General features: G+C 42.7%; 1 protein-coding gene across 6 annotated transcripts in view; it reads left to right on the top strand.

Moving 5' to 3' along the window:
- The window catches only part of LOC309340385 (uncharacterized protein), a 35,256-nt gene that overhangs the window by 3,588 nt on the left and 17,482 nt on the right, over positions 1–14,186 (top strand). For 4 of the 6 annotated variants that reach the window (XM_081859154.1, XM_081859151.1, XM_081859152.1 and 1 more), the window contains exon 4: positions 2,702–2,759. In XM_081859154.1, the coding sequence (XP_081715280.1) occupies positions 2,702–2,759 (58 nt within the window). Of the gene's footprint in view, positions 1–2,701; positions 2,760–9,021; positions 9,290–14,186 lie in introns of those variants that run through there. The other 2 variants (XM_081859156.1, XM_081859153.1) reach the window with 1 other exon arrangement.

The raw sequence follows: 14,186 nt of genomic DNA, 5'->3' as shown, positions 1-14,186 counted from the left end.
AATAATAAAACAGTAAAAAAATAAATACAACAAGAGTCACATACGTTTTTTAAAAAACTCTGTCAGGTAAGACGTCTGCCTGAGTAACAAAGATATAATAATAAAACCCAAGAGCATAGGTACAAACATTTTTTCAGTGCAACCTCTGTGAAGACTCTCACATGCTTCCCAGCTAGTATTGCCTTGGCCACCTGCCATTAATAAATGGAGAAGAGCTTCCCTAAATGGATCTTATGGAGTGGATAGGCTGGTCTGGAAGGAGAAGCTCCTAAAGAGCTGAGGTCATTGTTCTTGGCACAAACTTTCATATTTTGGGGGGCTTTATAGCAAAAGCCTAATGTTAATCAACAACAGAATACACACGCACACCCAAAAGAATTTCTCCACGTTTAGCCAGTTCATAATCTGATCTTCGCACCTTCATATTTCATGTATCATTGATAGTTGGGGTACAGCAACAATGATTACAACCATAATTCTGTTGTTATCTATATAACTAAGCAGGTTAATGAGTTCCACCCAGCTATGCAGACTGAATGTGCACCTTGTCAATTTGGCAGTCATCATCAGTTTCCCACTGACAGGTGACTTCTAGTTTGAGACTAACTGTTTCCATTAGAAAATAACTAGGGCCAAAATCCAATGCATATCTAATCCCATTGAAACCAAGACACCGAACTCTGCGTAGATTGCCTGGATTGTGGCATAATATAATATTTAGAAAAATACAGTTCAAAGAAGAAGAAGAATTGTTCACTGGGTGGATGTGCATTAGCAATAGTTTCTCTCATGTCTTCCATGCAAGCAAATCTGTGAGTTTATAATAAATTCCATCAGAGCCGAACAAATAATTCATTCTGAATAATTCATCTGATGAGTTTATCCTTTTTTCCTTTGTAAAATATCTACAAGCAGATCTGTTTCCCCCAATTGTATTTATTGCTCCAAATTAGTCATCTTTTTCTGATTCCAGAAAACATATTACAATTTAATTGTAATTATTCTCTGCAAGCTTTTCGTATTCATTTGGCATAAACATCCATTACAGTGCAAAGGATTTGAGTCAAACTTTGGCTATCAATGAATTTGGGCTACCAAGTTCAGCAGCTATTTAAATCAATGTTGGGTGGGGAGAGAAATCAACCAACTATTTGGAAATTTTAATTTACTATTGTTGAGAACTGCCAGCCAAGACTGAGAATATCCCAGTCGTAAACACATCCCAGCTATGACTCAAAGAACTGCTCTTGGATCTTGATCCATAATCACCTGTACTTCTTTGATCTTGACCCAGACTCACCCCTGCCAAGGGGAAATGCACAAATCTCCCCTGTGGTGAGATAAATCACCTGTCTAGCAATTCATCTCCTTGCAGGTCAAATGCATCAAATCCCAATTTACACAAGAGATGGAGGAGGAGAGTTTTGTTCGATCCATATTTTTACGTGAACCAACCTAATTCACATCTTTAGGACAAATACATGGATTAGAATAAAAGGATCAAAAATCCTTTAGGTTTTGCACTTCTTCAGATTCGTAATGCAGTTCTCGGCTCAAAGAACATACTAAAATGCATTAAAAATGTGGGCAGTTGGGTCTAAATGTGTTTGGAAATGCATATATTGAGATAAAATTCATACTTAAATAATACACATAATTTTCATGTGGACTTTTTATTTTAAAAAATAGGTTAATACAGAAATGGCCTAAAATTAAATTAGAAATTGGCACACACCAGACCATTCATGCCTACATGGGTTCATAGAAACCCATAGAAACCATGAAATTTCATTGATTGATTGATGAAGCTGTTTGTATCCCACCTTGCAACCTAGGATCTCTGGGCAATTCACAATAAAAGCACTAAAAAGAAATGTATCATATTCCACCAATTTTTTACTTGGAAAAAATACAATAAAAACAACATATCAGTATCAGTGGTACAAATATCCAAAGACCTGAACAAAAAGCCAGATTTGTACCTGGCATCTGAATACCAGTACTATTGGTACTAACAAAACAAAACAAAATTGGCAGGGATTAAGTGAAGATGGTTATTCATTTTCCTTTTAAAATATTTCAGTAGGCCATAATAGGGTTCTTATTTATTTATTTATTTATGCATGTATGTATTTATATTTCAAATAATTTTATGCCCCTTTTATATTGAAAACACCTATTTCTCTCAAAGTGGTTTACAACTTAAAATAGCATATAGGGCATTACAAAGTATCAAAAGAGTAGATTGCAGATGAAAGTCAGATACAAAATACACATGCAAAGCAGCATAATTAAAAAGAAAACAAAATAGTCTCTTAAACGTAAAAAGCACAATCGATATAACTCATATGCAAAAATACAATAAAACTCCACAACATTAGCAGCTAATCAAATTAACTGAAATAGAATCTGCACCCACACTTTCTCTTCCCCCTTATAACCATTCCCAAATACAGCCTTAGCAGTTCTCCACGTGCAAAGCATTCCCACCAAACATACAGGTAACACAGGTGACCCTCAGCCAACATGGTGTTCCAAATGGGGAATAGTTTTCCATTTTTGACATTTGTATACAGAAACTTACCTGTACATAGGAGCTTACCTATGTTCCTAACAGACCATGGTTCCCCTTTTAAATTTTTGTAAACAGAAACTTATATGATCTTGCTCCTCCATTAACTCACGTCTCTCATTGGCACAGGAGAGTTAACAGCAGACAGTCTGCAGGTGTGCAAGGAACACTCAACACAACTGCCACTGTAAGTTTCCTCTCAAATGCTTTTATTGTTTCATGTTATTCTATGACCTGCCGCTTTACTGCAGTTTTTTCAGTTGTATTCGTTGCACATGGTTTGATTTGTATATGCGTCCTTCATAAAATAACAAAAATACACATTTTATGTAAATATATATGATGACAATCCTCTGGCAGCCTTGCAATTTTATTTATTTGGATATTTCTATACAGCCCTTCACCATATGGTCACAGGAAGGATGTGTTCAACATATTAAAACACACCAATACTTCCCCTGCCCCTAAATCCAGTTAAAACATCAGTACAAAGTAAGTACAGCATAAAATAAAATAATAGCTTAAGACAGCAACAGGTGCAATACAAACTGAGCTCCACATACTATCCCTCCCCACTTCCGGGCAGAATAGCTATATCTTCCCACTATTCCTAAAGGATTGTAATGCTGAAGTGAGATGCACCTATGTAGAGCAATTGTCCCAAAATTTCAAAGCCACCACTGAAAGGTGCTAATACGGCTTTTACAGTGCTCTGTACAGTAGGACACATGGCCTCCTAAGCAGACACATTCTCCTGAACAGGATGGGTTTTTTAAAAGGAAGCAGGACCCTTCAAATACAAAAATTGCAGAATCAGAGCCCATTTGGCTTCACATCATGGCTAATTCAGCCCTTCTGAGGACAATTCACTGAGCATACAAACAAAATTTAGACAAAGTTCAGCATAACGATACTGAATTAACCAAAGGCCATTACAAAGCCTTTTGTGGCTGACACGCTCTCAGCAAGCAGTTTTAGTCACGTGTCTTGGCCATTGTAGTGTGCTTTGGTTTTCCACTGTAAAATAAGGCCTAGTTCACAGGGAATTGTAAATAGGAATTATAATTAATGTTTGAGAAGTGCTTCGAAATCTTAGATGAAAAGTGCTAAACCTGAATAAAATATGAAGCAATTCTATGAGCTTTTTAAAATGCACAGCGTATTTCCCCCCAAGAGGACAATAAAAACTAGTTTGATTTAGGTCCTTTTGGAAATAGCTATTTACACAGAATAGTTGATCATCCTGGGCTAAGAATTGTGATATGGAAGATTAAAAGAAAAAAAGAACCGTCAGATCCTATGGGTCTGTTTCAGCTGCAGTGACACAAACAGAGTGTGTTTTTCCCCACCCGCAGTGCTGTGGCTGAAGCAGCAATCCAAGACATGGCAGGCAACCCAAGGGAAACCTATTTATTATTTTTTTAAAAAATAAAATGCTACTGCCAGAGGCAACCCCAGCTAACATAAGGCAAGATGAAGCAGCATTCAGAGCTGGCAGACTATGAGTATCATTTAGGGCAGCACCATCAAACATAGACACGAACTCTGGGCTTGTCTACACTTCCACTTGTCCCGTCTGTAGAAAGCATGGGTCTGAGTGGCTTTCTAGGCACACTTCCAAGTGGTTTTGCCTTTGCCCCACAGTTTTCTCCTGAAGAAACTTGCTCTTTAGCACTAAGTCGGAGTAAATGTCAATCCAGAAAAAAGACAGGTTTTCCAGGGGGGAAAGGCAGGGCAAGCAGAGGTGTGGATTAGCCATCTGACTCGGGAAGCACAATCTCCTGTCATATTCTCATGCAAGCCACCCCACTGAAAATAATACAAGCAAAGCTGAGGAAAAAGTGCTTGCATATTTTCCTTTCACTTCAGTTAGGCCTGTGTGGGACACCTTCCCAGAGGTTTATGGTCCTTTGGCGTCAAAAAGGTCACTAATTTAGGCCTAGTTGACAAAATTGAGAGGTTTTACTTGTAGTAACCTGGCTACACCAATTGAACTCAACCCAGGGAGCCTTGAAGCTCCTTGGCTAGGGAGCACTCGCCAGTGGTGACTGGTGATATTTTGCCGCAAAATTCCTACCCTGCAGTGCTAAGGCTTTAAATAGTCTTGCTGTACCATCAATTTGAACACTAATTCCTTGAACTTGTCAGAGTGCTTTCTATGGAATGTTTTCTTGTGGGAAATGTAGCCATCCCAGGAATATATCACCCTTGAAAGGTGGCGAGATCCCATTGCCTAGAACAGTTCAATTGGCCTTGTGCATGGAAGAGCCAGTGCTGCCAGTCTCACAGGTACCACCTTGCTGCCTTGTTTACATTTGTCTCAGGGCAGCACAAACCTCAAGGGAGCAACAGCTGCTGTGTGCAAGGGGAAAGGCATGGTCTGAGGTCAAGCTTGAGGGCTGCCCTAGGGTAAAATTGATGACTGCCTGCAGCTGAGCTATGATTCTACTGCTACTGCGGTAAGCCATGCTGGCCTCATTAAAAACAATGGCTTGTATCCAACATTAGTCATACACAAAGAAGAACCACTGAAAATTAAAGATGTTACTAGTTTAGGTCCTATAATGTGGGTGGGTCTACTGTGAGTAGAACTGTTGGGCACAATCCAATGGGTTTAATTAATCTCTACTATGTGTTGAGTTCAGCAGTGACCAGCAAAGTGGTTCACTAGCAAAATTGCCAGTCGCTACTGTGAAGGGTGGTGCTGTGGTCTAAACCACTGAGTTCCTTGGGCTTGCCGATCAGAAGGTTGGCGGTTCAAATCCCTGAGACAGGGTGAGCTCCCATTGCTAGGTCCCTGCTCCTGCCAACCTAGCAGTTCGAAAGCATGTTAAAGTGCAAGTAGATAAATAGGTACCACTCAGGCGGGAAGGTAAACGACGTTTCTGTGTGCTGCTCCGGTTCGCCAGAAGCAGCTTAGTCATGCTGGCCACATGACCTGGAAGCTGTACGCCGGCTCCCTCGGCCAGTAACGCGAGATGAGCGCCACAACCCCAGAATCGTCCATGACTGGACCTAACAGTCAGGGGTCCCTTTACCTTTATCTTTCCTATGAAGCAACCAAGGACAGAAGGGAACACCAACTCACTCCTTCATACAAGTACAAGGGTGCTGACTGGATAGCTCCCCTGGCTCAGGCACAGGCTGTTAACATCCACGGGGGCAACTATCCAGTCAACAAGTAGGCAGCTGTATGCAGTGCCTCTTGCCTCTAGGGCTACCTCCCAATATGTGAAGAAATTACCCTCCCTCTTGAGAGAACACTCTGGCAGGCCACCTCAGCAGTAACCACCAGCTGGAATGTGACTATTGTCTTTTCTCGGTACAATTAAAATTCCTGGCATGCTTCTGTAGGTGTGCTGCGAGTTAATTATATTCAAACCTAAATGCAACTGAGACAGAGTAGGGTTCTCTCACTACCGCCCATGCCACACACACAATTTAATGTTTGAGAGTTAATTCATAGGTAACATGGATTTCACTGAGGGCTCAGGTCTGTCTGATCCATTCACCCGTGGAATAAAAGCATTTAGAAGTAACAGGGGTGATGCTGTTGTTAGCAGCCAATATGTTCATTGCTGTGCAGTTTTAACAAAATCACCTTACCCTGAATAAGACCGATGAGTAATTTGGGATGGCTCTGCACCTAAAGAGGCATTACATGGTTTTATATTTGCTTAGTCATTTTGCCCTTCATTTCTCATTTAAGGACTTGCTTTAGTCTCTTGTAAAACCAGGAAGGAAAATGTATGAAGAGAAGCTGACACATCCTACAATGCTTGTGTTTTTCTAAACTGCTAGAAAAGCAGCGCTCAAACCAGGTCATTCTGAATAGTCATTTAAAATATTACAACCTTGATCACCAACAGCAGAGTTGGGTAACCTGCGCCTTTTCAAATGATGGACTGCAATAGCCTTTTCCAGCCTATTGCCCTCAGACACTGCTGAACTCCAGCTCCCATTAGCCCAAGCTGGTAATGCAAAGGGTAAGTGATGATAGGATTGGAGTCCAATAATATCTGAAAGCCACCAGGTTGAGAAAGGCTGAACTGCAGCTCCTCTCCCAAGTAGATCTTGTGGTGACAAGCAGCACATGTATACTCCTGCCAGGCAGCATATCCACTACGCCTACAGAGAATCCTGGGTTCTCAGCACCCTTAACAAACTACATTTCCCAGGATTCATTGGGGAAGCCATGACTCTTAAAGTGGTAAAAGGGTGCTTTATAAATGTATGGTGTAGATGCGACCCAAGAGTAAGAGGAAGTAGAACTCACACTTCCTCTCCTCATCACTTGTTCAGAACAGGCTGGCCCAATCATTAGGCAGAGTGAGATAGCCATCTTTAGCATCTGTTTTGGGGTGTTATGAAAGGGCAGCAAATTATTAGTTATTTAATTTGCCATTTTTGTCTTTTACTCCCAGAGAAAGATTTTCTGTCTGAGGTGCCATCATAGCCAGGCACACTTAAATACCATGCACCTTGGCTTGAGGAAGGGGAACACCATGTGTGGCTCCACCTCGAACAACAACATTTCTTAGGAGCAAGCAATGGTATTCTCAACGACACCCTCTTGTCACCTTCATTAAAATTAAAAAGGCTCTAGGGGCTTATTTTAGAGATCACAATGGTCACACAGAGCACAGAATATTTAGCTGTAGCAAAAAGAAAAGTAAAAAGTAATAATTTATCAGAAGACAACTGACTGGTGTTCAAGAGAAGGCTTTGCATATTCAGGTCTGAGATATTTATTCATGAATTCTAGATAAATTGTTGTGCTACCGAAAAGCGCTTTCTGTCATTTAACAGAGCCTCCAGAATCTTATCACTCATTCTTTCAAAGTCAGAAATCCTGATGTTTGTTTATTTTAGTGGGGGTTTTCTTTTTCTTTTTTCAAACTTATTTATGTAATAAGTTCGCCAGACATAAAATGAAAAGAGCACTTAACGCGAAAGGTCAGAAATTACACCGGGAGACAGAATTCAATACATAACAACATAACGGCACCTAAGCAATCACCGTGGCCAACTTGTTTATAATTAGACTTTGCATTTAAGAAAACAAAAATGGTTTTTTAATTTAGTAGTCTTTCCATGTGATGTTTAGTACCTCATAATGTCATTTTTTAAATGTGGTTTATAAAATCAAATCACTATTATTGAGAGGGTTGGGGGTTTTTTTCAGTAAGCAAACTTATTTTTTATTTATTGCAAGCAGCCCTTGTTGTGAGTACAAAGACATTCAGCTTTCAGTTCTTCACAGTCTTAAGGTTGATCTCTGATGGCTCTTTAATTAGTGTGCTCTTTTGATGCACAGATGTGAGAGATTGTAATGGCACTAATGTGTTTTTGTCATAGTCTAGAACAGAGCTAGCCCAAGGCATTTTGCTGTCTGAGGCAGGCACTGGCAAACTCCGCCCTCCAGATGTTTTGGGACTACAACTCCCATCATCCCTGACCACTGGTCCTGTTAGCTAGGGATGATGGAAGTTGTAGGCCAAAAACATCTGGAGGGCCAAGTTTGCCTATTCCTGGTCTGAGGTGAAGGACAATGCAGCAAACCCACATGCACACATACTATGAGCAGAAGTTGAACAGGCTAACTGGCAAACTTATTTCAAATGCAGCTGTCAACACACTATACTTTCAAAGCACATTTCACCCCTCAAAGTTCTCTGGTCACTGTCATTTATTAAGTGCTGCAGAGAATTGTAACTCCATGAGTGTGGCTCTCTATAGAGCAGGTTGCATGGCACATCAAGTTGTCCAACACCTCACTTCTGCTGCTCCCCATCTCCCAGTATCTGCTGCTGAAAAGTAGGGCCATCACACATATACAGGATTTTCATGGTGGTTTATCATAGCAGACATTCTTGCTACAGATGCCCAAGCTTCACAAATCATAGTATGATGACCACATGGGTAAAAAAATTGGGTAGAACTGCCAGCTAGATTTTTGGCATCTTGGTATACTATAAACAGAGCTGGCCCAGCTAGTAGGCAGAGTGAGGATGCACCCAAAATTGACACCAATGGCAGCGCCGAATGCAGCAGAGCAGGTGGGGGCAGGAGCAGGTAGGTGGGGGCAACAGCAATGGCAGTAGAAGGACCAAGCAACACTTCCCGTTTTGCCTCAAGCAGTGAACTGTAATGTGCTGCCCCTGACTATACAATATTGATTCTGCATACTGATGAAGTACTTAAGGTTAAGTCTCACTTCTTGTTCACGCTGCCTGCTATGCCCTGATGTCGGAATTCTGTAGATCAATGAAACTGTGATGTGCCAAGTTACAGCAGATAAGCTAGATGTTTAACATCACATCAAAGTTAGTCCCCCTCCCCCTTCCAATTTCCTTCTGTCGCTGCAGTTGTTTACATTAGAAATATTTTGCTGAAATTGGATTTTTATGAGAAATCTTACTGTGCTACTAATCTTTCATTGCTATCAGATTGGTTTCATGGACATTTCATGGGCATCCAGTGAGTCACACTCTTTACTAGACAGCCGGCCATCTCCATATCATTGCTGGGTTTGATTTAAGGTATAGTTCCATGCAGAACATATTGCAGAAGTCAAATGGTGAGGTGATAAAAAGTATGAATGATGACAGCAATCCTGCATCCTAAAGTACAATCTGCAGTCTCTGTGCCAGGAAAAGAAACGCCTTGTCGGACACAAATGAAATGTGCTTCCTCGTATCTCAAGTGACTAAGGAGGCCCAGCTTCCTGAGACGGTCCAGAAGTTACAAACCTATGATATTTTCTTCCATAAACCCTGTAATTTCAAAAATAATATGAACTCGCAACTGAAAAAGTTGCCACACGTACACTAAAGAGTGAAACTTCCTTTCTTTTTTCTCTTCTTTGGTGCCAATGACATAATATTGTAACTAGGCCCTGCTCCAATTCCATACCCAGTTGAACTCTTGTAAGATTATGAACACAAAACAAGTCTAGATTTCAAAGCCACATTTTAGCCACAAACATACTGCACATATTGGCACAGTTTGCCACACAAAATGCTATGCCAAACCATGACTTAGAAGAAATGAGTGGGCTCCTGAAGAGGAGGCTGTGGGTCTTTTGCTCCATCCCTGTCATTCTGCTGCTATGCTGAGCTAATCCATCCACTTGGTGTGAAAATAAATAAGGTAAACAATGGAATGGTGCTGTCCAACTGGAAAAAGAAAGGAGTGAGAAACCTGAATGGTTTGGGTTCAGTTCCTGCTTACAAGACAAAAAGTTCAGTTGGGAACTCTGTCCCAGCTATGTCTCTGTCCTAACAACTGCCACACAGTTCCTTTGTGGTTTTCTTACACCATTCTAATTCAACATTGGGCAAACAAGGCAGTCATTTTATAACAGGAACTAGTCAGAACCCTTGTTCAGTCTGACAATCAACAGTTGTATCAATTATCCCTGTCATTTATTCATCTCCAGCTATGAATGATTAAAGACAGAACAATATTCCAGAGCCAAAATAATGCATGACTAAAACTGTGAATATAAATAAGTAAAACCTATTCATCTCTTCATGAACACAAATCTCTCAGAGAGGACTACAAATTAAAAGGATGTCCTTGAATGTCAAAATGTGTGTGCTTATTTCAGAGTTAAATAAAAGAACAAGAGCGCATAGAATTAACTTGGTTCATGGGGCATCATTTCACTTTTTAACTTACACTGCTGTAATCCCAGTAGAGCTGGTGGGGCTCTCCCATCTGCTTCGGTGGTCAGTGAGTGCCATACTAAGTCACTATTCAAACATTTAATTAAATTCATTTTACAGGCATGGGCAAACCCGGCCCTCCAGATGTTTTTGGCCTACAACTCCCATGATTCCTAGCTAACAGAACCAATGGTCAGGGATCATGGGAGTTGTAGGCCAAAAACATCTGGAGGGCCGAGTTTGCCTATGCCTGATTTAGCATTTCCTATTTTGAGGGTATCTGAGGTGGAATAAAAACAAGACAGTAACACTTCCAAGTACCATCTGCACCTACTTTACTGATATCTTGCACTGATCATAGTAACAGATGAAGCTGCCTTATAGCAACTCAGACCATTAGTTCATCTGGCTCAGTACTGTTAACACTGACTGACAGCAGCTCTCCAGTTTTGAGAGATGAGCCTTTCCTAGCCTTCATGGATGTGTGGGGGTTTGAACCCTCGTCTCCCAGGTCCTAGTTCAACACACTCTAACCACTACACCACACTGACCCTCTCTAAACATTTCTGCAAGCAATTTCTGTAGTATTATGCAACTTTTGAAGGATCATTGTGTTTCGGTTCACGTATTGGTTCAAGGAGTGTGAATTAGTTAGTTCCTCATTAAAATGCAAGCAAAATTGAATTTCTCCCCATCCCTAGATTGAACCTGAGACTTTCTGCATGCAAAGCACACACTCCACCAGTTCTTCCCCTAGGATGGCACAGGGAAATTGGGAAGAGGCAGCCAAGGAGCTAGACACAGTTAAAACCTCTTCCCAAGCCAGAGTTATTGCAGCAGACAATTGCGCCTAGCCTTCAATTCACACCACCTCAGTTCCTGAACAGGGAGTTGTAATAAAAGGCATTTTTCTCTTTTCTGGGCAAGAAAAGTCACAGCTATCGCATTTATTGTGCTTTCACAAGGGGCAAATGAAAGCTTTCCATCACAGTGATTCAATTTCAGAACAAACACTTTCTATTCTTTGACAGTGTTTCTTAACCCTTTCTTGGGTTTTCAGATCTAAGGAGAGATTAATAAAGGTAAGCAACAAGTCATCCGTCACATATAAATACAGAGACAGAACACAAACAAAACAAGAGCTCTGTTGTACTCAAGTCCTTCCTGAAGGCTTCCCATAGAGAGCAGGGTGTTGGGCTCATATACCTGTAAGCTATAGCAGATCACAGCAATGTTTACATGTGTGTAAGCATAAAAGCTGTAGTACACAGTAAAATCACAGTATGAAATGGGCATCACTTTTAATGTATTTTTAATCTTTTGTTGGAAGCTGCCCAGAGTGGCTAAGGAAACCCAGCCAGATGGGAGGGGTATAAATAATAAATTCATTATTATTATTATTATTATTATTATTATTATTATTATTACCGGTATTCCCCTATGCAAGTACTAGTGGCACCACATGGAAGTATCCCCACAGGTCTCAGTATATTTCTCCACCACCAATATGGCAGGTGCATGTGAAAGGAATGTACTAGGAGACTGGCTAGGTCTATACACAGCCCCTTCTACTTTATTATGACCTCCACCTTAGTGGTGTTCAAGCCATTCAAGAACCTGATGAAAGACATGCAAAGTCCTCTCATTCCCCATAATGGCGTGGTGTGCAGCTTGCTGTAGTACAGAGGTACCTCGGGTTACAGACGCTTCAGATTACAGACTCCGCTAACCCAGAAATAATAATAATAATAATAATAATAATAATAATAATAATAATTTATTATTTATACCCCGCCCATCTGGCTGGGCCTCCCCAGCCACTCTGGGCGGCTTCCATTGAAAGCAAAAATACAATAAAATATCACACGTTAAAAACTTCCCTGAACAGGGCTGCCTTAAGATGTCTTCTGAATGTCAGGTAGTTGTTTATCGCTTTGACATCTGGTGGGAGGGCGTTCCACAGGGCGGGCGCCACTACCGAGAAGGCCCTCTGCCTGGTTCCCTGTAGCTTTACTTCTCGCAATGAGGGAACCGCCAGAAGGCCCTCGGCGCTGGACCTCAGCGTCCGGGCAGAATGATGGGGGTGGAGACGCTCCTTCAGGTATACTGGACCGAGGCCGTTTAGGGCTTTAAAGGTCAGCACCAACACTTTGAATTGTGCTCGGAAACGTACTGGGAGCCAATGTAGGTCTTTCAAGACCGGTGTTATATGGTCTCGGCGGCCGCCCCCAGTCACCAGTCTAGCTGCCGCATTCTGGATTAGTTGTAGTTTCCGAGTCACCTTCAAAGGTAGCCCCACGTAGAGTGCATTCCAGTAGTCCAAGCGGGAGATAACCAGAGCATGCACCACTCTGGCGAGACAGTTCGCAGGCAGATAGGGTCTCAGCCTACGTACCAGATGGAGCTGGTAAACAGCTGCCCTGGACACAGATTTGACCTGTGCCTCCATGGACAGCTGTGAGTCCAAAATGACTCCCAGGCTGCGCACCTGGTCCTTCAGGGGCACAGTTACCCCATTCAGGACCAGGGAATCCTCCACACCTGCCCGCCTCCTGTCCCCCCAAAACAGCACTTCTGTCTTGTCAGGATTCAACCTCAATCTGTTAGCCGCCATCCATCCTCCAACCGCCTCCAGACACTCACACAGGACTTTCACCGCCTTCACTGGTTCTGATTTAAAAGAGAGGTAGAGCTGGGTATCATCCGCATACTGATGAACACCCAGCCCAAACCTCCTGATGATCTCTCCTAGCAGCTGCATGTAAATGTTGAAAAGCATGGGGGAGAGGACAGAACCCTGAGGCACCCCACAAGTGAGAGCCCAGGGGTCTGAACACTCATCCCCCACCACCACTCTCTGAACACGGCCCAGGAGGAAGGAGCGGAACCACTGTATGACAGTGCCCCTAGCTCCCAGCCCCTCAAGATGGTCCAGAAGGATGTTACGGTCGATGGTATCAAACGCCGCTGAGAGATCCAGCAGAACTAGGAAACAGTTCTCACCTTTGTCCCTAGCCCGCCGAAGATCATCAACCAGTGCGACCAAGGCAGTTTCAGTCCCATGATGAGGCCTGAATCCCGACTGGAAGGGATCCAAATGGTCCGCTTCTTCCAGGCGTGCCTGGAGTTGTTCGGCCACCGCTCGCTCAATCACCTTGCCCAAGAATGGAAGATTTGAAACTGGGCGATAGTTGGCCATCATGGCTGCATCTAAAGATGGTTTTTTAAGAAGCGGTTTAATAACCGCCTCTTTCAGCGGGTCTGGGAAGGCTCCCTCATGGAGGGAAGCATTCACCACCCCACGAAGCCCATCGCCCAGTCCTTCCTGGCTAGCTTTTATAAGCCAGGATGGGCAAGGATCCAGGAGACAGGTGGTTGGCTTCACTCGTCCAAGCAGCCTGTCCACATCCTCGGAGGTAACAGATTGGAATTGATCCCACTCAACTTGACTAGACAGAACTCTAGCACTCTCCCGCCCCGGCCCTGCTCCCACGGTGGAGTCTACTTCTTCCCGAATCTGAGCGATTTTATCTGCAAAAAACTTTGCAAAATCATTGCAGGAGAACATGTGGCCCGTACTGGGCCCCGATGTTGCAGGTGGCTCCACTAAATTGTGAACCACCTGAAAAAGTCTCCTGCTGCTGTTTTCTGCAGATGCAATAGAGGCGGTGAAGAAATTCTTCTTCGCCGTCGCTATCGCCACTTGGTAGGCTCGACGTTGAGCTCTAACCTGTGTCTGGTCAGATTCGGAATGAGTTATCCACCACCGGCGCTCTAGCCGTCTCAACGATTGTTTCATTGCCCTCAGATCCGTGGAAAACCACGGGGCTGTCCGGGCTCCATGCAATCGGAGAGGGCGCTTCGGAGCCAAACAGTCAATAGCCCTGGTTAACTCCACATTCCAGCGGGCCACCAGGGAATCGGCTGAAAGGCCATCAACATGG

Source organism: Podarcis erhardii (genome assembly GCF_964252035.2).
Source record: "Podarcis erhardii genome assembly, chromosome: 4".
NCBI lineage: Eukaryota > Metazoa > Chordata > Lepidosauria > Squamata > Lacertidae > Podarcis > Podarcis erhardii.
This window is presented reverse-complemented; position numbering and strand designations above follow the sequence as displayed.